Source organism: Bos indicus x Bos taurus, chromosome 11 (genome assembly GCF_003369695.1).
Source record: "Bos indicus x Bos taurus breed Angus x Brahman F1 hybrid chromosome 11, Bos_hybrid_MaternalHap_v2.0, whole genome shotgun sequence".
Lineage (NCBI taxonomy): Eukaryota > Metazoa > Chordata > Mammalia > Artiodactyla > Bovidae > Bos > Bos indicus x Bos taurus.
In genome coordinates this window covers 96,770,121-96,797,945 of record NC_040086.1, presented here as the reverse complement: position 1 = coordinate 96,797,945, position 27,825 = coordinate 96,770,121, and the positions used below count along the sequence as shown (strand labels likewise).

The 27,825-nt window shown below is 43.4% G+C and overlaps 1 protein-coding gene across 1 annotated transcript; it reads right to left on the bottom strand.

The window, feature by feature from the left end:
• Window positions 1-467: 467 nt before the first annotated feature.
• On the bottom strand, window positions 468-26,780 carry ZBTB34 (zinc finger and BTB domain containing 34). Its single transcript, XM_027556296.1, has 2 exons — window positions 26,686-26,780; window positions 468-7,014 (listed from the first exon to the last, which is right to left on the bottom strand). Exon 2 carries the CDS (start codon window positions 7,002-7,004, stop codon window positions 5,484-5,486), a length of 1,521 nt encoding a protein of 506 aa, XP_027412097.1. The 5' UTR covers window positions 7,005-7,014; window positions 26,686-26,780; the 3' UTR covers window positions 468-5,483.
• Window positions 26,781-27,825: the final 1,045 nt, after the last annotated feature.

Genomic DNA, 27,825 nt, shown 5'->3' with positions numbered 1-27,825 from the left:
GCAGTTCTCCACCCGGGTGCCCCTTCCCAATAAATGCTTTGGCAGCACGTATATCTCCTCAGACAACTCATTTTCAGTGTTAGACAGGAGCCCACTCCCGGGCCCTGGAAGGGGTCCCCCTTCCTGCAACAGCTGGAGGCAGCAGACAGGGTGTGTGCACCTCAAAGTTCTGTGCTGGGAGTGGACACTTCGTACTTCTGCAGGAAGATGGGGAAAAAAGAGTTCACCAGATATCTCGGGAGCAGACCTCAGCCCCCTGGCAATCCAGTCTCTGCCACATGTGAGAAAGGTCAGAGAGATATCTGCTTCTTTCTCTTTCCAGCACCACAGTGGCACAAGAGCTTCTTATGAAATTCTAACCTTTCAAAAACAGTGGTTACAGAAACTGTGACACCAGCGGATGTTTGTTAGGGCCAGTGAAACTCAGGAGGCCAGAAGGGGCAGATATAGACGGAGACCACAGCACATTTGCTCTAGCAGCATTTTTATTTACAAACAGCAATTTCCATTGACTTTATACCATAAAAAAGCCATTTACAAGCAAGAAACAAGAGTTCAGAACAAAATTAAGCAGCACTGAAATATTCAATGTCACAAATCTAAAACAAAATGAATACAAGAGTAAAATATCATTTGAATAAATAGTCTTAAATTCATGCTATAAAATAATCCTTAATGGCAAGTTACGAGTTGATACAGCATCCGCTTAGCTAGCTTCATTTACTTCATATGGCGATGAAGTGTGGAGTTGTGAGGTTACCAGTTTATATATTGCAAGATAATGACACTGTGTTAAGTCATTCAAATTGCTCAACCATTTATAACGGAAAAAAATGTTAGCCCTACTAATCAAAGTGGTGAGAGAGATGGTTTTCACATTAGGAAAATGGTCATTCTCGAACAAACCATACGCTTACCTCTTACTAGAGTCAGGGCAGCAACCAAAGGCTTGGGCAGCAAGTCCAAAGGTTGAATTCACAGCATACTTGTCACTGAGGGGGCAGCAAGAGGTCTGTTTACTGAATCTGCTGCAAGGCTTACTCCAGGACTTGATCGAGAACTACACCAGCCCTGTCTGTGCCAGACCCAAGGGAACCAGAGAGAAAAGGGTCTCTTGTGGCCGAGGAGTCAAGCACTGGGCAGAAACAGTGCAAAGACTCTGGCACTTACTGAAAAGACGTACGTGATGTGTGACAACCATTACAAATTTCGAACAATGTGAATGACTCTTCTGAACTTTCAGTTCAGTTGCACTGAGTAATATGAAATCTATGATTTATGAACTAGATAGTTTCATATAAAGAATTTACATAATTCCCCAATACTTTCATATATAAAATTTAATAAATAACCCTGACCAGTCTAGAAGCACCATTCAAGGGGCATGTGCCCTTGGAAAATAGTTTAGGTGTTGCATATTTGAGTCCCTTTCAGTGGAGGCTTCACAGGAAACCATTACAGAATTTTAACAATAATGAACAATAACAACAACAACAACAACAAAAGAACAAAACAGAAAATCACAGTAACTAATGGAAACATTGTTAAAATAAAATACATTGATTTCTTTAAAGTAAAGCTCGTTCACATAGATGATTTTACCCCATCCCAGCCCTTGTTTTGTGTTCCTGCAAACTCTTCCTAGAGGCTATAAAAACAAAAGTAAAAACAAAACCACACACAAAAATATGCAGGCCTATGGTCTGGGCTAAGGGACAAATAAAAGACTTGGTTATATAACTGCTATCATTAGAAAAGACATCTAGTCATGCTCTGGAAGATTTAGAAGTTATCAATTTAGCTCTACAGTATATTCTGCTTAACAGTGAACCGACAGTATCCTTTCTGCTGTTTAAAAAAAAAAAAAACCAGCAACAACAAAAAACAAAACTGCCAAGGCAGAGCCAATTGGGAGGTTCTCCACTGTCCCCAAAATTAACTTGACTTCATATACTGTATTTACAAATATCATTTCTAAATGTATTTACAGTTTTAGTAGAAATTAGAGGGTAGAGAACTGATTAGAATGAAAATAACTGTTTAAAACCACAAACATTAGTAAAGTAGAAAATTCTTTGTTTTCACAGTTTGTAAGAACAGGTTAAACACCTCTAGAAAAGGACGCTGTCACTGTCTTCACATTGTCTACGTGTTAGAAAAGGTAGCTCAAGAAGAGACTCAATTATGAACGAACCTATATGGATTCAGGATATATTTTACTGTAAAAGACTTCTTCACATATCACTTTTGTCTTAAGTTTTTGCATTTGTTATAAGTGAAACATCTAACCTAAAACTGTACAGAAATAGGGATTTCGCTTTCCAAAAAAAAAAAAAAGAGTCGCTCTAAAGAGTTACACAGCGGACTTCGTCTGTGGAGACGTGAAGTGAACTTCGGGGAGGGAATGTTTCTGGTGTGGTCACGTCAATCCTCCTGGCACATCCTCATGTGACAAGGCACAATTAATTGCTGCTGCCCGGTCTGAACGGAGCTGAGCTTTCACTGGCCGTGCACACCGAGGAGCACGGCGCCCAGCTCTGCGCTGGCCTGCGCGCGGCCTCCCGCGAAGCCCTGTGGAACCTTACAGTACTGGGTTATGGCTTGAGAATTCATTCTGAGCACTGCTAGCAGTGGAGAAGGTAAAGTGTTAGCAACGTGAATGGGAGCAAGTGGAACTTGCAAAATGTGGAATCATTACTCGAGAGAAACGCAATCAATTTTTCTGCCCCTTAACAGTCCCATTACAATGTCTGAACCTGAACTGTACAATCAAAGCAATGTAGTTTTTTTTTTTTTTTGTCAAAGACAATTTTGGATAAGTCACTCTTTGGTAAACTCAAACCAGTTAAACAAACTTACACACACGAAGAACTCCATGTACGTAAGGTTAAGACGGACACGGTGACAAGAACCAGGACGTTGGAGGCGCTTGCCCCAAGTGCCTTCCCTCACTTGTCTCGTGTATCACAGAATGCTCTGGAGACCTCTCAGGAGGAAGGCCCCAAGCCTGAGTGAAAAGGAGGTTCCTTCCCTGAGCCTGACCTCTCGTGTCCTCGATTTGGGTGTTTCTTGTCACAAACTTTAATTTGTATCACAACACAAATTTTTTGCATTTAATTCTTTGAAGAAAAAAAAAAAATCAAAACCAAACTTGTAAGGAAAAAAAAATTACAAACATTTACCTGAAACCCCAGAACATATTTAAGTGGGTAAACACAGGGGGTCCAGCCTCCCCTCGAGGCACAGGGCTTTCATAGGAGTTGAACAAGTGCTTCAGGGAGAGAACAGGCCCCGGACTTAGGCAGCCTGACAGGAAAAGGCATACTATATACCCGGTAGCAGAAGCCGCTCCTCGAGCAGCAGGACTCGCGTGTGTCTGGACGTAGTAACACTGATGTGGAGCGTGGTGGCTCACGCCGTGTGGACAGACCCCCTGTGCTGAAGAGACGCTACTGCACAGCTACCACCCTGGGGGGCGGTCACACACAAGGGCCTGAATGATTTTTTTTTCCCCCAGAACCAAAAAACAAAACAAAACAAAAATCCCCAAACACTCCCCCACCCCAACTCCATTCTTGGTATTTTAAGAGCCAAAAAAGCATGGGAAACCGGCAAACATCTATTTCTGTATTCCTTTTAACTCCTTGCTTCTGAGGTTTCACTTTTGTTTTTTTTTCCTCTTAGGGGGTTTGTGCTATTCTCCTGGGGAGACACACTGGTTGTGAGTTTTAGGGCCAAGGTTCTCAAAGCAGAAGAGTCTGGAGTGCTGATATCTTACCAGCGGCCCATGGCACAAACTCAACACTAAATTGCTCACGTTACTCTCTGCTGGAGTATACAGTACCAGAGCAATCTTATAGATCCTGTTTTGTATACCAGAAGCACATGGGTGAACAAAATATAAAACTCACGACATTTCCTCAAGCACTAATAAAACAGTATCCAAATAGGACTCGGGTTTTTTTTTTTAATACAGTAATGTGTTTGCCAGCACATGCTTTTGAGGTCTTTTTTCAAGCTATAAACTCAGGAAAGGGGAAAAAAAAATTGTAATTCACTTTTACCATTACATTTCACATTTTCTACAACTATACTGACCTAAAAGATACATAACATAAAAAATAGCACCACGTGACCAAAAAAATGGTGACACACAGAGATTTGGTGACACACAGAGTATCTTAGAGGGCTTTTTAACTGTTGGTTTCTTTAAGCAGGAAACACTGAGAGTGGGGGAGCCAATGAGGCTCTTGTCAGCACACACAATACTAAGATAGATATATTGCTTGCAATTCCCATAGAGTATATCTTTACAAAAAGTACAAATTCCAAGTTCTGCAGTTTCCCTGGGAACTGCATGTAGAAAAAGTTGCTGTGCACCTGAACTGGCTGTTTGAAAAGAGAAAGAAGGTTTAAAAACAAAAACAAAAACAAAAAACCACAACACTGCTTGTAGAGTTTTGTAGACAGAACTACAAATTCCTTTCCTTTACTGCGAGTACTAACTCACGGTAGAGTGATTCGATTTAGTTACCTGGTGTGTGTGTTTCTACAGTACGGAATGAAGGTAGATTCAGAGGCCAGTAAAAACATTGAAAACCACTGCTCCTTTGGGGTTGGCTAATATAACACTACATTATGTAAAAAGGTCAGCACCACGGGTCATCCAGCTTACCTAACTGGACAACTAACAAAATTCCAAATGGTTTCCAACTAGAGTTGAATACGTTTTATGGCATTTGGTTTATGTGTTTGTTATGAAGCAGAGCTATGAACACTGTGATTTGCTTTGCTTGCTTTTGGACACAATGATTAATATATATATGAAAACCTATTAACATTCTTTCATAAGGGAAATAAAGGGGCAAAACCCTAACATATTAGGTAGGGACGAGACAGAGTCCAAAGCCCTGTTCACATTGTATTAAATTATATATTCCTCTTACATTCACCTCAACCAGAATAAAATCAAATTTGAGAATGTATATATACTATATATATAATAATCGCTTTATTATATATATATATAAATTGTCTAACTACCCCCTAAAAGTAATTTTAAATTAGAAAAGGTTACCCATTTGTATCAGCTGACGGCATCCCAGTCTCTCTCCATGGAAATGCACTGGCGCCAGTGCACACAATGAGAGAGTATGCCTCTTGGCAGAGACGGAGGGTCGACCAGTTGGCATAGCTAAATCACTGGCAGATTTTGGATGAAGAGTTCGGCCAAAGAGGAATACTGTCAGCCTGTTTTCCCTGGATACATTGCCCTTCATGCTTTGAGCTCCTTGGGGAAGGGAGGGCGGGGGGCGGGAAAGGATAAACACCATGGAGTGTTCCTTCCAGAAACCTTAGAAAAACTGCCAAGAGACCAAGAGATTTCCAGATGGTTGGGAAAACCAAAGATGACAACAAAGCAAATCACAAATAGGCATTGATTAATGTGCTTTGCGTGGGTGCACTATTTTTTTTTTACCATCTTAATCAGGAGCATCGGACACCGTGTGAATTTCCATCCGGGAATCCAGGGCCATCTCTGAGGCCGAGGCATCGTTTTCTAGTTTTTGTTCCGCATACACGTCTGTTCTCTCGGGGGACTCCATGCGACTGCGGACTTCTGCCACGCCGGGGTGGTTTTTCCGCAGGTGCTGGTTGAGGGTGCCTTGGAAAGGGAAGCACTTCCCGCAGATCTCACAGCGGAACGGCTTGTCATCGGTATGGCCCCGGATGTGGTACTCCAACTGGTCCTTCCGCGTGTACTTCTTCCCGCAGAACTTGCATACAAAGGGCGTGATTCCCATGTGGAGTCGCATGTGCCTGTCAAGACTTCCCTTCTGGTTGAAGGACTTGCCGCAGTAGATGCAGATCAACCTCTCGTTGTACGGGTACCAGTGACCTCGCGCGCTCCTCTCCCGTGGGCTACTCTCGAAGCCTGGGTTACTCACCACGGCCTCGCTGTCGGAACCCTGCACCAGGCCCTGCAGATCACTGTGCAGGTGGACGGACAGGGCCCGCTTCTGGCGGGCCCGTCCTCCTCGGAAACAGCTCAGCATGGATCTGGAGGGGCTGGAGTTACTCAGACTTCCGAACGCCTCAGATACACCACCGGCCGGCTGTGAGGCTGCCTGGCAGTAAGAATAGGCGTGCTGGAGCACAGAACCATAGGAACCCACGTTCACGGCCACGACTTGTTCCCCATCAACCATCTCGGTGTGGTACCCGTCGTCTCCCAGGGACGAGCTGTCGGAACAGCTGGGCCGGTCGGACTTCTCCATCTTCACTTTCACCTCGGTGATCTGGCTCTCCCTCCCTAGCAGGTCCCCTTGCTCATGGTCCCCCTCGATTTGGATCTCGTACTCGGAGACGCTCCCACTGCTCCCTCGGTCCGAGTGCCCTTCCTCCTGTAAACGGCTGCTGCGCAGAGCTTTGCTGGGTGTGGTCTCCATCCGAAGATCGCTGCTTGTGGTGGGCTGCCGTACCTGAGAGCAGTATGGCGGGGAGATCTCCACCGGGTTGGCAAAGAAGCTGCTGTCTTTCACTCCGTTGCGGCTCTCCGGGGTCTCTTCTGCACCGACGGTCACGGAGTCCACATCTCCCACACTGATTTTTGAATGGATGCTCTCTAGGATCTGCGTGCACTTGTCAATGACACACTGCATCTGAAGAAAGCTAGCTGCCGTCAGAAAACTGACAACATCCTTCAGCTGCAAGGACATTCTTCCAGTGTAACAAAATGAAAGCAACTGTTCAAACACATTGGGGTTTTTAATCACTGATATTGACAAGCCACTCATGGTACTTAGTGCTGAATGGTCCCGGAAGTAGGGGGAGCTGGCCGCGAGGACGGCTTTGTGGGCTCGGAATGGCTGACCCTGAATGTGGACAATGATGTCACATAGTTTTCCTTGCAGGCGGAGTTCGTTTAGCTGGCTCAGGACGGTGCTGCTGTACTCGGGCACATCAAACTGAATAAAACTGCTGCTGTCCATTTCTACTGACATGAAGCGTAATCTGAGGAAAGAGAGAGTTTCATAATTCACCAGTGACTCCTCACTTAAGTACAAGCCGTATAAACACAAATGTACAAAAAAGACCACCACCGTCATCACTGTAGCTACTGTATATCTTAGGGTATGCCTGAGCAATTTTCCTCTTACTTATTTTCAGTCCTTCATGTCTTCATTTAATTCACCTAAAGCTAAATAATGATCAATTAGCCTAGAGTCTTAGCTGCCTTTCATCTTGATAGAAGTAAAACATGTTGCATATAGTAGGGCCATCTTTGCTCTAATTGAGAACTTGGTATCCTTTTGAGAAACATATTTTCCTGTTTCACCTACCTTTGAGGAGTTGTACTCTGTAAAAGATAAGTATATTCATTTTTTAAAATGTTCTGCTTTATGTGCATACTTTCAACTGGTGTTTTTCAAGTATACGGCACACCGGATACACTGAATGGAGCATAAGCCCTTTTTAGTTTAGAATTTGAGTTGCTGTCTTGATGTACATTTTTTCCCCTTCAGCTCTACACACCTTTATCTCCTTTGGGGTCGGTGATTCATAGAGCAATGCTTGATCTCTTTCAGTGAAGAGGTTTTAGAGGGTAGGAGCAAGAATGATGGACATACCAGGAGTGTATCATCCTCTGCCAGTGCTTATGATGTTAACTGCCCCCCTGCCTAGAATCCACAGCTCTGATTACTCAAAACTACAGAAGGTGTAGACCTCAGGCTGCATTCTCTGACCACAACCAAATTAGATCTGACATTTATATTTCTGTTTTTAAAGCCCAATCAATAGAAATTTAAACACCTCCTGAATAAGTACTGAATCAAAGAGAAAAATCAATAAGGAATAAAGCTGTTTAGAAAATAAGAAAACTCACATCAAATCTGCAGTAAGAAGGGTTTAGGAATGAAATTTATTTATATGTCCAACTTAGTTGACAATGCATCCAAAAAGAACTAGATAGATATGTGATAAAGCAAACAGAGCAAAATGTTAACAAGTGTGGCATCTAGATTCAGTATACAGTTGTTTGTTGTATAATAAAATTCAACTTTTCTGTATGCTTGATATTTTTCACAATGAAATGCTGGGGTTCTCAAATAACAAATTTTAACAGGCAATATCAATGCCTTACAACACTTTTATCATTGAAGAATAAAAATAAAATCACTTAAGAGGTTAGAAAAGGAACAATAAGTTAAATCCAAAGAAAACAAAAAAGTAATATAGAAGAGTATTTAATCACAAAGTTTTAAATTTTAAGATAAGACAATGTGCAACTAAATTTAAGACTCCTTCAGAAAAATATCCATCAGTGTGATAAATCACATTAGAATATTTTTTAATCACATCAGAATTTGTTAAAACATTTTAGAGAGGAATCCTGTGCCCTTATTTATTCTAGATTTATGATTCAAATCAATCTGAAATCTGAGTGGCATAAATATATTTTTAGGATAACAAAAACTGGCAGGATTAAATTAAAAAGAAACAGAAGTGCTAAAGCACAAATGACCTTCAGGCCATTCACACTGTTCTAGACGCATGCTCAAACCGGTAAAGCATCTCTGTTCATAGGGCATATGTCTGATACCAGGAAATGGCAAACAGCATAAAGACGACTGTCAACTTTACCTCAGTAAAGAGACTTCACTAAACAGACTTTCTTTAATATCCTAAAGGAAATATTAGCAAAAATAACTCATTAAAGGAATAATATATTATGATCAAGTGTAAGGATGGCTCTCTGTAGTCGCTAAGTTGTGTCCGAGTCTCGCGACTCCATGGACTGCAGCCTGCCAGGCTCCTCTGTCCATGGAATTCTTCAGGCAAGAATACTGGAGTGAGTTGTCATTTCCTTCTCCAAGGATGGCTATATATTATGAAATACACAAATATAATTTGCAATCTCAATAAGTCAAAGGTGAAAAACCATATGGCCGTATCAATTCTATGTTGAATATGCATTTTAGAAAGTTAAATTACTTTCAAAGTAAGGAACAAAATACTCAGTAAGCTAGTAAAGCAAGAACAATATTTTCTTAATATAATAAACAGTGTCTACTGCAAACCAATGGCAACATCACCTTGAAAAAGGAAACACATCTGCATTTCCCAATATGTATTCAGTAGAACATAAGCCCCAAGCTCACCATCACAACCTCCTAGGACTTAAAAATATTAGCATAATAACCCATCTGCAAAGTCCTATGGACAAGAATTCTATTCAACTCAGCAGTTTGCAAACTTATTTAACCATGAAGCTCTTCTCTCAAGGTACACATATTAATATTCCAAAGAATCAGTGTTCCCGGGCACACATTCTGGTAAACACTTTTGTAGAATTCCTGTTAATGCCTGCAAAGCTAGAAGGTTGTCTACCCACTACTTCTTTTACCTAACATTGTTCTTGACGTTCCAGGCAAAGCAAAAAGAGAAAACTAAGGCATATAGCCTTTAGAAAAGAGGAGGTGAAATTACTTTTCAAGGGAGATACGCTTATTTACACAGAAAATACAAAAGAACTGCTTGAAAAAAAATCTGTTAGAATCAGGATCTAATAACAGGAGGATTCCAAAAATTATTATTCATAAAAAACCAGTTAGGTAAGCTAATGACAAGTTACAACCAACAACAGAAACAAAAACTATAAAACACTTGGGGGATAAACAAAAAATAGGATCTACAAGAAGAAAACGCTAGCTCTTAAATAAGACAAAAACACACACAAATGAAGACACACACACGCTTCTGGTGGGAAGATTTGATCCTATGAAGATGAACACATTTCCTGCAAGTTAGGTTATAAATATAATGCAGTTCAATGGGGTATTTTATTAGAAATCTGACAAAATGATTTTAAAATTCATCTAGAACATTGCTGTCCAACAGAAATACAATGTAAGCCATGTGTAATGTTTTCTAGCAGTTAACATTGTTTAAAAGTAAAAATATAAACTTTAAACCATTTTTTAAACCCAATATAGCTAAAACATTACCATTTTAAGATCAACATTAGAAAGTTATTCATGAGATATCTTATATTCCTCTTTCCACACTAAGTCTTTTTTTCCCCATTATTATTTCCATTTTATTGATTAGGAAACTGAGATACAAGAGAAGGGTCTTACTCAAGGTTACATAGGTATTTCCACAACACTCTTAGAATTTCATATCTGTCATACTAAGTCATTGAAGCATGATGTATATTTTATATTTATAGCACATCTCAATTTGGAATAACTACATTTCAAGTCCTCAATAGCCATAAGTGGGCAGTGGCTACCATACTGGGCAGCAAAGATCTAGAAGAATAAATCCTGAAAAAATAATAGAAAAAGAAAACTGCAGCCAAACACACAGATGTCAAAATGGATGAGTAAGCTATAATTCATTCATCTTGTAAATATACACTGAGTGTATGTATTTATACACAGTATAAAAGTATGCTTGCCACTAGGGACCCAGGTGAGCTTCAATTCTTTTGTTGTAAACTGTGGTAAGAGCTGTAAGATCTTTCATAATGGAGGATAGAAGGATGATATCTCAGCTGAGACCTCAAGGAAGAGTAAAGGTTAGCCAGATGTTGGGGGGTGCTGCAGGGAAACGTTCCAGTCTTCCAGACAGGAGGAGTCACACGCACAGAGGAGGAGAGGCTGAGTCGGGAAGGAAAGAAGTGCTGGAGCACAGTAGCACAGCTAGGACGAGGAGCAAGGGCAGAGGACACGTGGGGCGACCAAGGCGGGCAGAAATCAGACCAGGATGGCCTTCAGGGGCCATTTTCAATCAGTGACAGAGGAAGGTTTCTGGAAATAGATGCTGCTGGGATAATATGAATAAATAATAATAAAGTCAGATCCCTTCTTCATAACACACTCAAAAATAACTTTGAGCAGGCGTTTCTGAGCACACAAAGACAGATATCAGAAGAAAGGGAGATTTAACTATTTAAGTATAATAAAAAACTTCTTTACATCTAAAAAATATATTTTTATCATAAAGAGATAAATTATGAAAAATATATAACATCCATGGCAGAGAATTATAAAACTCTTACAAATCAATAACAGCCAAATAGGACAACTGAAAAGTGAGCAAAGAATATGAACAGATGCTTAAAAAAAATTAAAATAGCCTTTAAACGTAGGGATAAAATGCTTAACAACTTCATCAATAAGCCAAAACATAAAAATTAACACAAGACACAATTCTTCTTTCTCAAATTGCCCAGGCTTTTAAAAGCACAACTCAGTAGGCAGTGATTATAGGAAGAGGGATGCTCTCATATACTCTGGTAAGCAAATAAAACAAAAGCCTTAAAACAGGAATTTCTCTCGACTTAGCACTCTGTACCATAAAAAAAGTCATGAATAAAGGCACAAAAATTTACTCATAACTACATTCAATTACAAAGCAAATAATGGAAACAACCTGAATAAATGTTCAATGATAAGGGGATTATTAAAGTGCGACACACCTATATACCAGATACCAAGTCACTACTAAAATGATGTTAAAGAAGAATTCTGAGTTCCACAAAATACAAGTACTACGAGGGTAGAAATTTTTACCTGTTATATTAACCATCTGCCAGATAACTGCCTGGCACATGGTGGATACTCAGTAAAAATGTGCTGAATAAATATACAGTGACACAGCAAAAAATCAGATCAGCTGCAAATGGCCAGGAAGGGTTTTCAAGGGTGATGGAAATAGTCCAAAACTGAATTACGATGGTAGTCTGACAACTTTTTACGTTTACTAAAAAGTCACTGAGTCGTACACTTAAGATGGGCATTTTTATATGTAAGTTATACCTCAACAAAGCTGTCACAAAAATCAGGTGATCACAGAATATAAAGAAGGGTATTTCTAAAAGTATGTGTGTATTTACAAATATTAAATAAACATAGATAATATTAAAGAATATATACAAAAAATTTACATTAATGAAACAGTCAAGATGTTTTACTTTCTTTGTATTTTTCTGTATGATCCAAACTTCTATAGCGAACATGCATTTCTTGGAATGACATATATATATATATATACATATGTACACACACACACACACACATACATTAAAATCCCAATTAGATGATAATTTGACAGACATTGGAATATAAAATGGTACAAACACTATGGAGGGCATTTCAATAGTATCCAGCAAAATTACAAATGATCCCCCATGACTGAGCAATTCTAGCTCTAGGAATTCATTACAGCATAGTTCATGACAAAAGACTGGAAACAAACTAAATTCTAATCAAGAGGAGCCTGACTAATAAACTATGATATGTCCATACTAAAGACTACTATACAAACAAAAAAATAAATAAGGAAGAGGCAATGGCACCCCACTCCAGTACTCTTGCCTGGAAAATCCCATGGATGGAGGAGCCTGGTAGACTGCAATCCATGGGGTCGCGAAGAGACGGACACAACTGAGCGACTTCCCTTTCATACTGTTATGAAACCATCACTATAATATATTGCTGAATGAAAAAAATCAGATGCAGAGCAGTATATATGATACTATATTTGTACAAAGCAAAGTGAAAACACATATACCTGTGTCAACATATACAGATACGAGCACAATATTTCCGAAATGATGCACAAAAACAAACAGCCTATTGGGAGGGGGAAATCACAGAGTAGCTGAAAGACCCATTAGCTCTCAGTGAATCATTGTAGACTTTTAACATTTCTGAGCCATGTGGATGTATTACTTATCTAAAACAGGTAGCATTAAAAAAAAATTTAAGGCACTTCATCTAGTTTTAAAAAAATAAGATCATAATATATTCATTGGAAGAATTTGGAGTCAGATGTGGATTCAAACGATGCCGGATTTCCGTTTATAAAACCTTGGGCAAGGTACTTTATAACTTTTCCAAGTCTCAGTTTTTTTTTTTTTTTAATGGTAATAGTCTTTGCCTCATGGGTTGTTATGAGAAAACATGTAAGAAGCAATCTGTACCATGGATGCTTGGCACACGGCAATCAATGTTATTAGCTACCGAGACTTTTTTTAGGGGACAGGATGGTGTAACAAAGAGAATTGGTTTTGAAATTAGACTTGTCTATGAATCCTGGCTGTGCTACTTTCTAGTAAAAATAACAACAATGAACGTTTAAATAATTATGTGGCCTCAGACAAATCTGTTCTTGCCTGGAAAATCCATGGACAGAGGAGCCTGGTAGGCTTCAGTCCATGGGGTCGTGAACAGTCAGACACGACTGAGCGACTTCACTTTCACTTTTCTCTTTCATGTACTGGAGAAGGAAATGGCAACCCACTCCAGTGTTCTTGCCTGGAGAATCCCAGGGACGGGGGAGCCTGGTGGGCTGCCGTCTATGGGGTCACACAGAGTCGGATACGACTGAAGCGACTTAGCAGCAGCAGACAAATCAGTTAACTCTGATCTCTGTATGAAAAGCTTGTGGAAGAACTATTACCCAACACGACTGATGTAAAATTGAATGAAGGAAATTCATGCGATGAATGAGTACAATAGCTTAGGTATAATGAGTGCCTATCTCGTGCTAAACATCTTACATAGGTTAACTTCTCTTATCAATCTGAGGGGAATACTATGATTGTTGCCATTTTATAGATGAAAAAACTGAAGAAAAGAAGTTAAGACACTTGCCAAAGGTCCCAGTGCTAATGGATGAACTTAGTCTGGAGCCAGAGGTCAGGCTCATAACTACACCAGACTGCTTTCTAGAACACACCCACTGCCTGGCACCTGCCAAGTGGTCAAATGTTACCTATTCATTACAGCATTTTCAGGACACACAGGATGTGTAAACAGTGACTTTTGGAATTAAAGGGCAAAAGGAAGGTGGGTTCAGGCTTTTAAAAGGTACAGAGTCCTGGGCAAAAACCAGTAGAAAAAGGAAAACAAAAAAGCATTTCTGAAATAGTCTAAAACTGAAAACAGCTCCACAATGAGGCTTCCTCCTCCTCTACGTGGCTTTTTCTCTTCTTCTCAGAAAGCAGAGAACTGCACTCGAAAGCAAATCACTGAAGAGAAAAATGAAAAGACCACGACTAACACCTAAGAGAGGAATTCCATTTTTCTGCAAAATGAGAAAGGAAGTGCTCCACTCTCTCCTTGACACTGACACCTCCTTTCGGCTGTGACAGTGACATTCAGAGTTCAGCCTCAAGCTGCTAACAAGCCAACACTCAAGGAGGAAGATTCTCAGAGACTGACACACAAGGAAATTACAGGGAATTTAAGTCCTAGTCACATTACCAGGTTAAAGGGAGTAAAGGCATAACTAATCACAAGTCTACACCCAGGCCTGACTTATCAGGTCCAGCGGTCCGGAAGCAACGGAAGTCAGAACTTCTTAGAGAGACATCAAATTCAAGCAGAACCCTCCATACTCCTCTGTATCCTCTGTATTAGCCATTCCCAGCATGGGCTAATCACTGGTTCCTCGAGGGTCTTGACCTCTCCTGTGAATGGGATGACAGCGGGCCCACACCTAAGTTAGATCAACGTTTAATTTTATCTTTAAAGTAACATATATGCATATGGTCAAACTTCAAACTATAGTACAGAAAAATATAAAGTGGGCATCTTCATTCTCCTCCGGTCTCTTCTTCCAAAGATAACCACTGGGAAGCATTTGTGGGTGTTCTTTCAGAGAAAACTATAAACACATATCAGCATAAACTGTCCTGTAGGCTGCTTTTCAATCATGTATTTAAGGGGCTACCCTGGTGGTCCAGTGGTTAAGAATCTGCCTTCCAATGCAGGGGATGCAGGTTCAATCTCTGGTTGGGGAACTGAGATCCCACGTGCTACAGGATCAACAAAGCCCATGCACCACAGCTACTGAGCCCAAGTGCTCTGGAGCCTGTGCTGAGCAACAGGAAAAAGGCCACGGTGCCACAACGAAGACCCAACGCAGTCAAAAAAAAAAAAGTATCTGATACTCCTTAAAATCCTTTCACAGCAGCGCAAATTCATCGACTTCATCCTCTTTTCTGATTTCTTCGTATTCCATGGATAGCTGTGTCACCATGTGCTCAGTCGGTCCCCAGGTGATGCCAAAAGCAGGAAACCATTTAAATGGTCACAGCATTTCCTCCTAGCAGAGGGAGTGCTGGGTTAGTTTCACATCCATGGATAATGCCAACTCATCTCCCAAGAGGCAGCAGCCACTGTCCTTTCACCAACGGCGCACGAAGGGCTTGTACCCCCATAACTGCCAACAACAAGTATCGAAGTGTCTCACTTTGGCCACGCTGACAGGTTAAAAGTGGCATCTCATTGTGCTGTGACTTAATTATAAGTGAGGTAGATCATCTATTCTGGTGTTCAATGGCAATTTGTCTGTTTGTCTTTCTGCTCATCTCCTTTGCCCGTATCTGACTCTTTTACTGAATTGTCCGAGTTCTTTACAAATTAAGAAAATCAGCCTTCTGTCAAACGTGCTGCAAGTATTAGATTTAATTGCAATCACTAAATGGCATACTGACTGGGAATTTAAATTATTTTTCTACATTTATAGGAAATATTCAATTTCAATCTTCTACATGCACATGACCAAAGGGAATTCAAAGATAAATAAGAGTCCCAGCCTTGTAGTTTGTTACAGGCTTACTGCAGATTCCTCCCAACTCTGAGAGATAGGGGAATGGAATTCATTTTTGATAATGCAGAGGAGTGATTTATATTGTTTTTCATTTAGACTAAGTTTGCAGCTGCTACAGAAAACAATAATGAATTTGATTATGCCACTCACCAAATACATCAGAATCAGTATTCTTTCACTCAGCAGATTTATCACAGCTCTTTCTGTCCCATTACAGTTCAGTCACTCAGTCGTGTCTGACTCTTTGCGACCCCATGGACTGCAGCACACTAGGCCTCCTGGTCCATCACCAACTCCCAGAGCCTACTCAAACTCATGTCCATTGAGTCAGTGATGCCATCCAACCATCTCATCCTCTGTCATCCCCTTCTCCTCCCACCTTCAATCTTTCCCAGGATCAGGGTCTTTCCCAAAGAGTCGGTTCTTTGCATCAGGTGGCCAAAGTATTGGAATTTCAGCTTCAGCATCAGTCCTTCCATCAGTCCTGAATATTCAGGACTGATTTTCTTTAGGATTGACTGGTTGGATCTCCTTGCAGTCCAAGGGACTCTCAAGAGTCTTCTCCAACAACACAGTTCTAAAGCATCAATTCTTTGGCGCTCAGTTTATCGTCCAACTCTCACATCCATACATGACAAAACCACCCCCAATTAGATATTTACGCTGCTATATTTTAATTAAAAAACAAGTATATATAAACTGGATATTTTTCTTCAATACCATTAACACTTAATTTTAACAATACTTATTTTGGTTTTGTTTGTAAAATTATACTTTGGATAAGAATGTGAAATACTTCTTTTTAAAAACATACCTAAAGAGGATATTAGTTAAAATGGTCTGCTGGAAAGTTCAAAATTGTCAGCTCCTCTATTTCTTCATAATCCTCTTCTGCTCATTCAACTAATGGATACACAAACCTTTCTGCTCTCCACCTTCACTGGAATCCTTTCACACCTCTGGAGGCAGCTCTCACCTTGCACACAGCCCCTGCCACAGTCAGCTGAGGAGACTCAGCCACCACTGGTCAAAACAGTGGGTTCTGGGAAGAATGTGGGCACCCTTGCCATCCATCCAACCACCCCCACACCAGCCTCGGCAACTGTAAAAGGGAATCCCTGCCATCTTCCACCACACTTCTGAGCCTCCCCTCGATACCTGGGAAAGTCCGTCACCACCATTATCAATAACCAGCGTTTCCTGAATACTCCATACATGCTGAGCAAGTTGTAAAGGCCTTATGTGTATTACTTCACTGAATCATCCTGACCTTCCACGAGAAGGCAGGTACTATCACCCTCACTTGAGAGGTGAGGAAACTGAGGCTCGAAGAGGCTAACTTTTTCAGGACTGTTGCAAAGTTTGGCCATCTAGAGCCCCTACACAATAATCCCTTATCCTTGTTTGATTTTCCCAAGGGTAACAGTAGGACCACTCAGGGAGGCAGGGGAGTTGAGGAAAAGGCAGGAGGAAAAGAAAGCTTGACCTAGCTTACACTCCTGCCCAAGGGTGGTGGCCAGAGAAAGGGATAGTGGCAGGTGACAAATATCCTCCCACTGCTGCCCAGGGCTCTGACTCCTTCCTCTGTGAAGAGGAGGGAGGTGGAGAAGGCAAAGGGGCGCATTTTAGTAACGCCTGCCAAACTTACAAGTGCACGTACCCGGTGAATGAGCAGTCTTAGTTCTAGGAATTTACGACAGCACCCTCTTTCAAGATCAAAATCTCCCTCTTTTCTGGATCAAAGCCACGAGTAGAAGGAAGGGCCCTGAGCAGAAAAAAAAGTCCCAGGTGGCCCTCCAGCTGCGGTACATTATGCCCTCCACACTTACAGCTTTTACTCCCTCTTCCCCATCAGAGCCCTGCACCCTGGCTGATTTTAACCTGCTTTAAATAAACAGCTATCTTTATATGCTAAAGCCTCTGTTCGTTAGAACCCACGGATCTCGGGCTCAAGTCAGCGATCCTTCTGGTATTCCAGGGTGAAAGTCACAGAGAGCACATGCTGCCAAGAAGACACAAGTTCAGCCCAAGTTCAACAGAATGCAAAGCAGCGCTGAGACTGGACTTCAAAAAGCAAGAGCAGGGACTTCCCTGGTGGCCCAGTGGTTAAAACCCACCTTCCAGCGCAGGGCACACAGGTTCGGTCCGTGGCTGGAGCACTAAGATCCCATATGCCACAGGCAGGTAAGCCGGAGCCACAGACTACCGAGCCCACAAGCTCTGGAGCCTGCGCTCCGCCGCTAGAGAGAAGCCTGTGTGCTGCAACTGAGACCTGGTGCAGCCAAATAAATGAACATTTTTTTAAAAAGCAAAGCAAAAGCAGGGTGTGAGGGGCTACCCAGGACTGACCAAGTGGTGAGGAAGCCAGCTCTGAAAGCACTGAGGGAGCGGCAAGGCCAGCGCAGGCCAGGGCAAGCAGAACCACGCGGGGCCAAGAGTGGGCAGGCTCGAAGCCCACGACCACAGGCTGCAGAGCTAGGACAGACTGGAGAGCCAGAGAAGGGAGGCCATTCACTCGGCGAGGCAATGTGGGCACAAGCCACAGGGGAGAGGTGCTGGCCCATCAATTACCATTCAAGTCAGCCAGGGAGACTCGACCGGCAGGCTGGAAGTAAAAGGTGAAGGAGAGGGATCCTAGAAATAAATGTGCATGCACACTCTGAAAAGAAAACAAAAATCTGATGCAAGACCATATGACAACAAGGCTTAGCGAGTAAAGCTGCCTGAAATCTTTTCGAGCTCCCACCCAAAAAAGGAACACAGGACCACACCCAGGCATCAGGACAAGAGGCTGTTCTGAAATGTTACAAAAAAGGGAATGATACCCCCTAATCAAGAGTCCAAAGCTCACTAGGAATACACACATTTTACCTGAAGGAGCTTTAAAAAGAGCCACTTCACAAAGACAGGGAAACTGGCCGACCATAATCTAATAGACACAGCTGACCCTGGGAAGGGTGGACAGACACCCGTTCATCACCACTCTGCTCTTCCCCGCAGCCTGCTCCGTCCACTGAGTGTGAGCAAATGAGGTGAAAGGGCCATGAGTGCGCTTCTCTGTGATCACTACAGGCTCACACAAAACGCCTGATTCACGGAAACTACAGCTCCCCAAGTTTCCAAAGGTACTGCACCCTTATCCATTTCTTATACAGCACTAGGGCATGTAAGAAGGGCCCTATTATTTCCATTTAATGTCATTACAGTCTTATGACAATATCTTTTTAAACTTATCTCGTATTGGGGTGCAGCCAATTAACAATGTTGTAAGTTTCAGGTGAACAGCAAAGGGACTCAGTCATACATACACATATATCCCTTCTTCCCCAAACTCCCCTCCCATCCAGGCTGCCACATAACACTGAGCAGAGTTCCCTGTGCTATACAGTAGGTCCTTGTTGGTTATCCATTTTAAATATTGCAGTGTGTACATGTCCAGCCCAAACTCCTTAACCCTCCTTTCCCGTCCCCTCCCCACCGCCCCCAGTATGACAGTAGTTTTTAAAGACGTGACTACCACCGAAAAATAACTAACTGAAAAGCATGGGTGAGTTTATTTACAATAAAGACATAGAGGCCTTTGCAAGCATGACATAAATCCCAGAAGCAACAAAGACAAGCACAAATACATCTGACAACATAGAAATGCATGATAACCCCCCTCCCCATCAAAGCCAAACGATAAACGACATTTTGAGGGAAAGTACACGCACCTCTGACAAAGGGCTACTTTCCAAATTCCTTAATTTATGTTATAACTCAAAGAGATTTGGGCTCACACAGATAATCCTACAGAAGAAGGGGCAAAAGATATGAACAGTTGAGAGAAAAAGTGATCAAAAAACATATGAAAAGATGTTTAGTTTTATTCATGATCGAGAAATGTGAATTACAAAAAGAAAAAATGACATACCATTCCTAGCCCATCAGACCTGCACACATTTTTAAATGTGTGACAACTATACTCCAATAAAAATTAATTTAAAAAAAATGTGCAGGTGTAATCCTTAGGGATAATCTGGTAACATTGATCAAGATATAAGAAGCATTTACTATTTAGTCCACAATTAACTACTAAGAATTAAGCCTACAAATACACAGTACTTACAATAGCATATTAGGATATATGAAACAAGGATGTCTGCTGAGCATTTTTATTCACTGTAGCAAAAAAAAGAGGGGAAAGGAGCTCAAAATTCATGGAGAGAAGACTGGTTCAAAAAAACAAAAACCCAATCAACAATGAAACACTACCCAGACATTAAGAATAGACAGGACCTCCCTGGAGGTTCAGTGGTTAAGACTCCTCACTCTCATTACAGGCAGCATAGGTTCGATCCTTGGTTGGGGAAGATCCCACATGCCAGAAAAAAAAAAAAAAAAAGGAGGAGACAGATCTGTATCCTTTGACCTGAAAAGGAGTTCTAATATTTAGCCAAAAAGGTGGATGTGGGAGTTGGATCATAAAGAAGGCTGAGCACCGAAGGATGGATGCTTTCCAACTGTGGTGCTGGAAAAGACTCTTGAGAGTCCCTTGGACTGCAAGGAGATCCAACCAGTCAATCCTAAAGGAAATCAACCCTGAATATTCATTGGAGGAACTGATGCTGAAGCTGAAGTTCCAATACTTTGGCTACCGGATGCAAAGAGCCGACTCCTTGGAAAAGACCTTGATGCTGGGAAAGATTGAAGGCAGGAGGAGAAGGGGATGACAGAGAATGAGATGGGTGGATGGCATCACCGATTCAAAGGACATGAGTTTGAGCGAACTCTGGGAGATGGTGAAGGACAGGGAAGCCTGGCATGCTGCAGTCCATGGTGGGGTCGCAAAGAATGGGACACGACTGAGCAACTGAACAACAAGATATTAAAAAATATGTATGTATATATCTGATTCCTTCACGTACTTTTCTTAAAAGAACAAGTATATGCTGTTGTACCGATTTTGGAAGGAATCGCATGAAACCACTGATGTTGGTGACTTTTGGGAATGAGGACTACAGACTGGGAAGAAGAAAGGGGAATAGACTTTTATACTTTTTTGAATTTTTTATCATATAGCTGTATTAGTCTCACTAAAAGTTTTTTTTAAGATACATTATAGGATTCTACCTAAAAAGATGTAATTTTTAAAACCAAAGAATCTAGAGAAAGATAGGCTGCAAATGGATAATTACTGTATCAAGCAGACAATTACAGAGGCAGAAACAAAGAACTGAGAGAGCAATGACAAGACTGATTACTTTTGACCAAAAAAAATCTTTAATCCAACAGAAAAACTTCATGGTGGAAGCAATATTTGAACAGGACTTTGCATTTCAAATGGCAGGAAGAAGACTCCAGGCAGAAGTCTGGGAGAATCAAAGAACAGCGGGGCGAAAATGTATGGTGTCTGGGGCAGTGGCCAGGCAGGCCCCAGGTACAAGGAGTGACCAGGGAAAGAGGAATGCCACGGTGGGAACATGGACGTCCCTGAATACCAGGCTGGAAATCTCAAACTGGATCCTGGTGGCTGCCAATTTGAACACGAGTCCAAAGAAGGACTCAGTAGGACTTGGAGACTGAGGGATGCTATCCACCTTGGAAGGCAAGTTAGCTCTGCCTCAGACAAGCTGCATTTAGGCTGCCCTCTGGGCAACTGAACAGAGTTGACCAATAAACCATTTGGGAGTAAACCAAAACTGTAGTAGCCAAGGACCCACGCGCTAACATGTGGTTACTCAGACAGAGAAAACAGACAAGACAGTTGAGAACAGACTTGCTCCTACTGTAACACGGTATCTCATGAAAGAGGAAACATCCACATCTATCCTCCCTCCAACACGCCATTTCACTGAACTAGCACAATTCTGCATCATGCCCTTTGTTAAGCTGTAAGGAAACTGAGTGATGAAAACCAGAACCTAGACGAGTGCCATCTTCCCACAGTGCTAACCCATTCCAAAGAGAACCTAAAGATAAGAAAAGACACTTGCACATCACCTGGGCAAAATACCCACATGAGTCTTGAAATCCCCTCGACAAAATCCTTGGGTAAAGTCCAGGAACTGCTTCCCCATAATGACAACATGAACAAAAGTAAAAGTGTAAAACCTAAGCAATTGCGATGTGCTGATTTCTGAGCCGGCTGTGCTGCTGAGTGCACGCCCCCGGGGGTGAGCTCTCTGCGGTCAGTGACTGTGTGCCCAGAGTCTAGCAGAGGGAGGCCCTCAGCAACCCCAACCAAGCTGGTGGCTCAGCTTTCAACTTTTCCCGCTGAACACCCAAGAGATGTAGGATCGTCTCACCAGCAGGAAAAATCTAGCAAGGTAGTTCACTCCCATCTAACCCATAAACACTCTCATTTGCTCCACTTCATTTAAAAATACCCAGTGACACTTCCAAGAAAGGAAAGCAAGGTTACAAATTTGGAAGTTGTTTAAGGCACCAGGAGGTACCATTATTCTGCATCAAGATGCTCATGATTCCAAACCCAGATTCGCACCTGCTGGCTTCAGTCACTTGCTGATACTGGAGACACAACTCAAGCTAGACTTCATCAGGCACTGAAGACCCTGAAGATCCCTAGTTTTCATTCTTAAACAAAAAGTCATTAAAAAGACTGCAGATGGGAGCACTGGGGACAACAGGCATGGAAACAGCAGTAACAACACTATAAAAATAACTTTCCTAGGTATTTCTGCCTGGGTCTAGGTCAAAACTAAAATTGAGCTGTCATGAATTACAATCTAATCCTTCAGAAAGTAGCAGCCGAAAAACACCAGGCCTGCCTGAAACATTGTGGTGCTACTGAAACCGAACGCAAGGAAAAAAAAATAAATAAAATGGCATTCCGTGATGGATATTCATGAAGCACTCATCCTAATTTAAAAGAAAACAAGTCTAGAGTTCTTACTGCATTAATTCATGTGAGCCTGAAAGAACATTTTTATCCAAACTGTGAGATTTCCTACCAAGGCGCTAACATTCTCCAAGTCTGCTCAGCTACACTAATTCTGAGAGCTCAGTGTGCTTTGACAGTGGGGATTGTCTTTCAGTCAGTACAAAACATCAGAAGCTTCTTCTGAGCTTTCCAAGCAAGGTAGGAATGCACTCTGTAACCTGCCTGGCAATAACAGTCACTGAGCTCCACCTGTGTACTGTACGCTAAATAAGCTCTCTACCCGCTCACCGAATCTTCATGACAACTCCATGAAACAGACTCTGCAGCTGCACCCATTCTACAGATGGAAAAACACTCAGAGAAACTAAGACCCTCTCCCAATTCATCCCAACTCACTAATGGCTAAGCCAGGATTTGAACCTAGATTTGACTGTCTCCAAAACCAGGATTCTTCTCTCCTATAACAGGAAAACTTTAATCCAGGCACAGTGGTGAGAATTAGGGGTTTTATTGGAGCTAGAGCCTTACTGATCACCTATGAGTGGAAAAAAAAAAATTCTCACTTAAGGCTGTATCATTACACCATTACACCAACACAGCAATAATTAAGGGGTTACAATTTCTTGTACTTTGCAGCCATTTCTCTGCATAAAGTCCATTATTTTTACTTCTATGAAGCGGGCAATTAGATGTTTAAAATCCTATCATGAAATAGAAACATTAGTTTCAGTTAAAGGAATAAATAAGGAACGTCCCTGGTGGTCCAGTGGTTAAGAATACGCCTTGAAATGCAGTGGACGTGGGTTCAATCCCTGGTCCAGGAAAATCCCACATGCCACAAGGCAACTAAGCCCAAACATGGCCAATACCGAGCCTGAGCTCTAGAGCCCTCGTCACAACTAGAGAGAAGCCCGAGCTCCACAACGAAGATCCCCATGCCACAATTAAGACCCGATGCAGCCAAATAAATAAAAGTAGAAAAGAAAAACGAATAAATATGCCTTCCTGGGGCAAAGACCCCAATCAAGTCAAAGAGTTGCATCTTATCTGCACGCTGCTGGCATGTCAAGGGGCACTGGACTTGGGAAATAGATTAAATCCGAACCTCTTATGCTGAAAGGATTAGAAAAGCTCACCTTGAATCGCTTTCTTCCATGAGGTTTTCCATGCCATGAATACAACCAGAAAATAACCATTAGAAATTAAACTGACATCAGTTGAGCTTCACTAAGCTAAATTCAGCAGTTTGTCAGCTACAAAACATTAAATGGACACAATCAAGAAGTCTGAAAAACATGAAGCAGAATTCACACTTGAGAAAGATGGAAATTAATGGGAATAAAACATAATGACGCATTCCAGATTCGTGATACAGACATTTCTGACAACTACTTCAGCTGGAAGGTAGAATGAGGATCCAGACATGCAGAAACCCAGAGCTCAGTAGACACACTGAAGGTCAGCAACCTGGCATGTCCCCACCTTGACACATTTACACCTCACAATAATGATGATGATGAGAACTTACTAAGCGGTTACCAAGTGCTATAAACTTTGCCACCTCCTTCACATACTTTTTTTCTTCATTTCAAAATCCACAGAACCTTAGGAAATGGCTTTTATTATCCCCACACTACAAACGAGAAAACAAGAGAGTCAAAGACATTATATAAATGGTCCAAGCTCACATGGCTAGTAAGGAGCCCTGCTGGGATTCAAATCCAGACCTGATGCCCAAGCTCATGTTCTTTCTCCACAACCTCCCACTGAAGAATTACATGACTTTTTCTTTTCCCATAATCAAGAGCAAATATTTTAATGTTTCAAAGATTTGTTTTATGTTATCTGCACTCAAAGAAGGAAAGATGAAAACACCTGCCTTAAATAGCAGCATTAGACATCAATGACATATGACAGAGAAAACTGATAATAAAAGTCTCCCTTAAAAAGAGGGGATTCAAAAAAATGTTTATAAGTCATTTACCAACAAAAACCATTAAGTGTTTACATACCTGTTATAAAAGTACAGCTACAATATTAGATAAGTATTAAGACAAAATGCCCTCCAAAAACACCCATTCCAACTGGGACAAGAGCAAGTTCAATAACCAAGGAACAAGTGCTGAGTCCTGTGCTTTAGATTCTGAGTGCCACAAAGGCATGGATGGGGGTAGGGCTGTCAGGGAACACCCTCTGGAGGAAGTATATCTTCAGCAGGGGCTTGAAGGAAGTGAAATGGAGAATTTACACAGAGAAGAAAAAGGAGGCCGGTACTTCAGAAGGGGGAACTAGAGGAGCAAGGCCCTAGAGGCAGTCACAAACTCGCTTCTGCAGGAGACAGACGACAGACAGGGAGGAGAAGCAGTGAATAAGGTCCAGGGAGGCGACCAGGGGCCAAATCAAGGAGAGCCTTGAAAAGACAGGGTGGGCACTGACTGGACACAATGTGGCAGGCAGACGACTTTGAAAGTGGTATAAATACCATAGCCTTTTAGCTGATGTCCTGGCCCTGAGCCTCTCCCTTCCCCTCCTGCAAATGATCATGACCTCTAGTCTCTGGCCTCTCACCACTGACTTCAGAATGGTTTCAACTTTGGCCTAGTGCTCAAGTTCTTTCAGGAACCAGCCCAGACAATCTTTTCCTCTTATCCCTTCCTATATGCACCCTTCTCCACAAGGAGACTGGTCTATTCATTAACTCCATAGGATCACTGGACCTGACTCTTCTTTTCCTACTTGAGTCCTACTCATCCTTTAACAGCCAGCTCAAAACCACCACTCTCACTAAGCCTTCCCTGACCATTTGGCCTACAGTGACCTCCATCCCTCCTCCCTCTTAATTCTATAGCTCACAGGCTTTTCTCATCAAATCAGTCACCTTTGCACAGGTAGAGTCTTTGCACCCAATGTAAAGCTGCTTGGATACTGTAAGTGTGCCTCCACGACTTTACCCCACCACATGGAACAGCGTCTTGACATTTAATAAGCAAGCACTCAACTCTTTTTTTGACTTCCAACATTAAGTTTGGTATTAGCATAAAGGAAGGGTGGGGGAGGTGGGGGTACTTCTGAAGTCTGAGACGGGTTAAGAAGCTGTTGCAATAATCCAGATGTCAAGCAAAGAGGGCCTGACTAGGGAACAAAGGGAAAATGGGCAGATATAAACAACAAAAAATTTTGTGCGTGCAAAAACTCTGCAGGACGTGACTGACTCCTGCCAGGAACAAAAGCGAGGGATGAATTACGATAAGGCAAGGTTTAGAAAGGCTTCTTGGACTCATTTTAAAGACTGTCTGAAACCAAGTGTATTAAGTGGCTAAAAAGTCCAGATCTGCAAACTCTTCGGTGAAACTGCCCAGTATCTTGAACCAGGGACAGCCCTTCCAATTTCAGACATATATAGACTGACAGAACTGGAAGCGTCTCTAGAGAGCTCATCTAAATACCCTCACTGATCAAAGTGGGAATCTGAGGTCCAACATGGAAGAGGCTTGCTGAAACCTCAAGCCTGAGACTCGCAGACTGTCGACGCCCCAAGGCACAAGCCGCCTAGCTTAGAAGGACACTGTAGACACCCCCCCAGGCCAGCCCAGCCCTCCGTAACGGCAGGACCTTCCGAGGGCAAGAGTGACCATGGAGACGTCCAGGGCCAAGCACGACGCGCCGTCGCCTGTTTACCTGGAGAAAAGGGGTGGCATGGGGGCAGGGGCTCGGTTGCAGCCACCAGCAGGGCCGACCCCACGGCCCGGCACGGCTGTCCAGGGGACTTAACCATCCGGCCTCCCGGTACAAAGCGGGAGCGCCCCCCGGGGCCGAGGAGCCCGGAAGCAGGAGATCCCGAGACGCCCAGGGCGGAGGCTGGGGGAGTCCGGGGCAGCTGGCTGAGTTCGACCCTCAGCACCGCAAGCAGCTTCCCGACACCGGGGGCCAAAGCAGGGTTGGCCCGTCGGGGGCGCGCGCCTGGCCGGAGCAGGTGCCCGGGGCCTCCCGACCCCGCCCGGCCTCGGCTCCAGTCCGCGCCACCCGCCCACCCGCCGGACTGACCAGGCGCGGAGGCTCCAGCCCCGCCGCGCCCAGAGCGAGCCGGACAGCGGCCCGGGACTGCCTCCGACCCCGCCGGCTACGCCCGCGCCTCGCCCGCTGCCCGCTGCCCCCTCACCGGCGCGCCTCACCTGCCGAGAGCGCCGCGCTCACATCGCCCTCCCGCGGCGCCCCCTCCGCCGCCGCCGGCGCCAGGCCCGTCCCCGCCGCTCCGGCTGCCGCCCCAGCCCGCGCCCCCCGCCCCCGGAAGCGCTTCCCGGCCCCGCCCCCTCGGCGCCGGCGCTTCCGGGCAAGCGCGGAGTGCGGTGCTGCGGACGCGGTCGGGACCTCTCTCCGGGTCTCCGGGTCCCGTATCCCGCCTGGGCCGCTTCCGGGAGCCTAGCTGCGGACGAATGGGCGAGCTGCAGCCTCGGTCCCGACTCCGGGAGAGTACCGGGGAGTGGCAGCTCCTCGGACCGCGACCTCCCCACCCGCCTTCTCCTCAGCGCCCCCTGCTGGCTGGAGGAGGGCTGCTCCGCGGGGCGCGCCCCGGGGCTCCCGGAGCGGAATGGGTGAGACAGCCAGGACCCTCGACCCACAACCGTCACCGGGGACTTGCGCCCAGCCTCCGCTTCCGGAACCCCGGCTCCCACAGCCCTTATGATGCCCTCCACTCACCCGGGCCGCGCATGGGTCGTCCGTGCGGTGGTTACTACTCCCTGCCAGACCGGGTCACTTAACTTGGGACCTTGGGCAGATGTCTCCCTCAAAGAGGAGATGAAAATTCCGAACTTTGGGGAACTTTCCTGTCCTAGACCAAGTCTCCAAAAAACGTGCATTTCCAGATCTTTGGAGGGCGCCCAATCTTGATACTCCGGTGGGAGTGGGAGCCTCGCTCAGCATTTTTCTGTTTCAGGTGAATTTAACACCTTTGAAGACCTTTGCATTTTGGTGGACGCCTGCAAAGTTGTGGCAGAGGTTTATTTTCCTTTTTCTGACTTTGTAATTAAAAAAAGCTAGGAGTCAAAGAAACCAGCTCCTCTTCAAGTTAGAAAGCTTAGACGCCCTGATCCTGCCTCTGGGCGAGAACTCTCCAGGCCCCGTCCAGTAGTCACCTTCCAATGGAGACGGCCACCCCTTGTTGAACACCCGGCTAGGCGCTGTGTAGACACTTCGAGACGTGACCTCCTTTAATACACAACCCAGGGAGGTAGTGACCTGTTGATATCCCCAGTTTATTAAGGAGGGACGTTAAATGAAGTTCAGAGAAGTTAAGTGTCAAATCTAAAGTC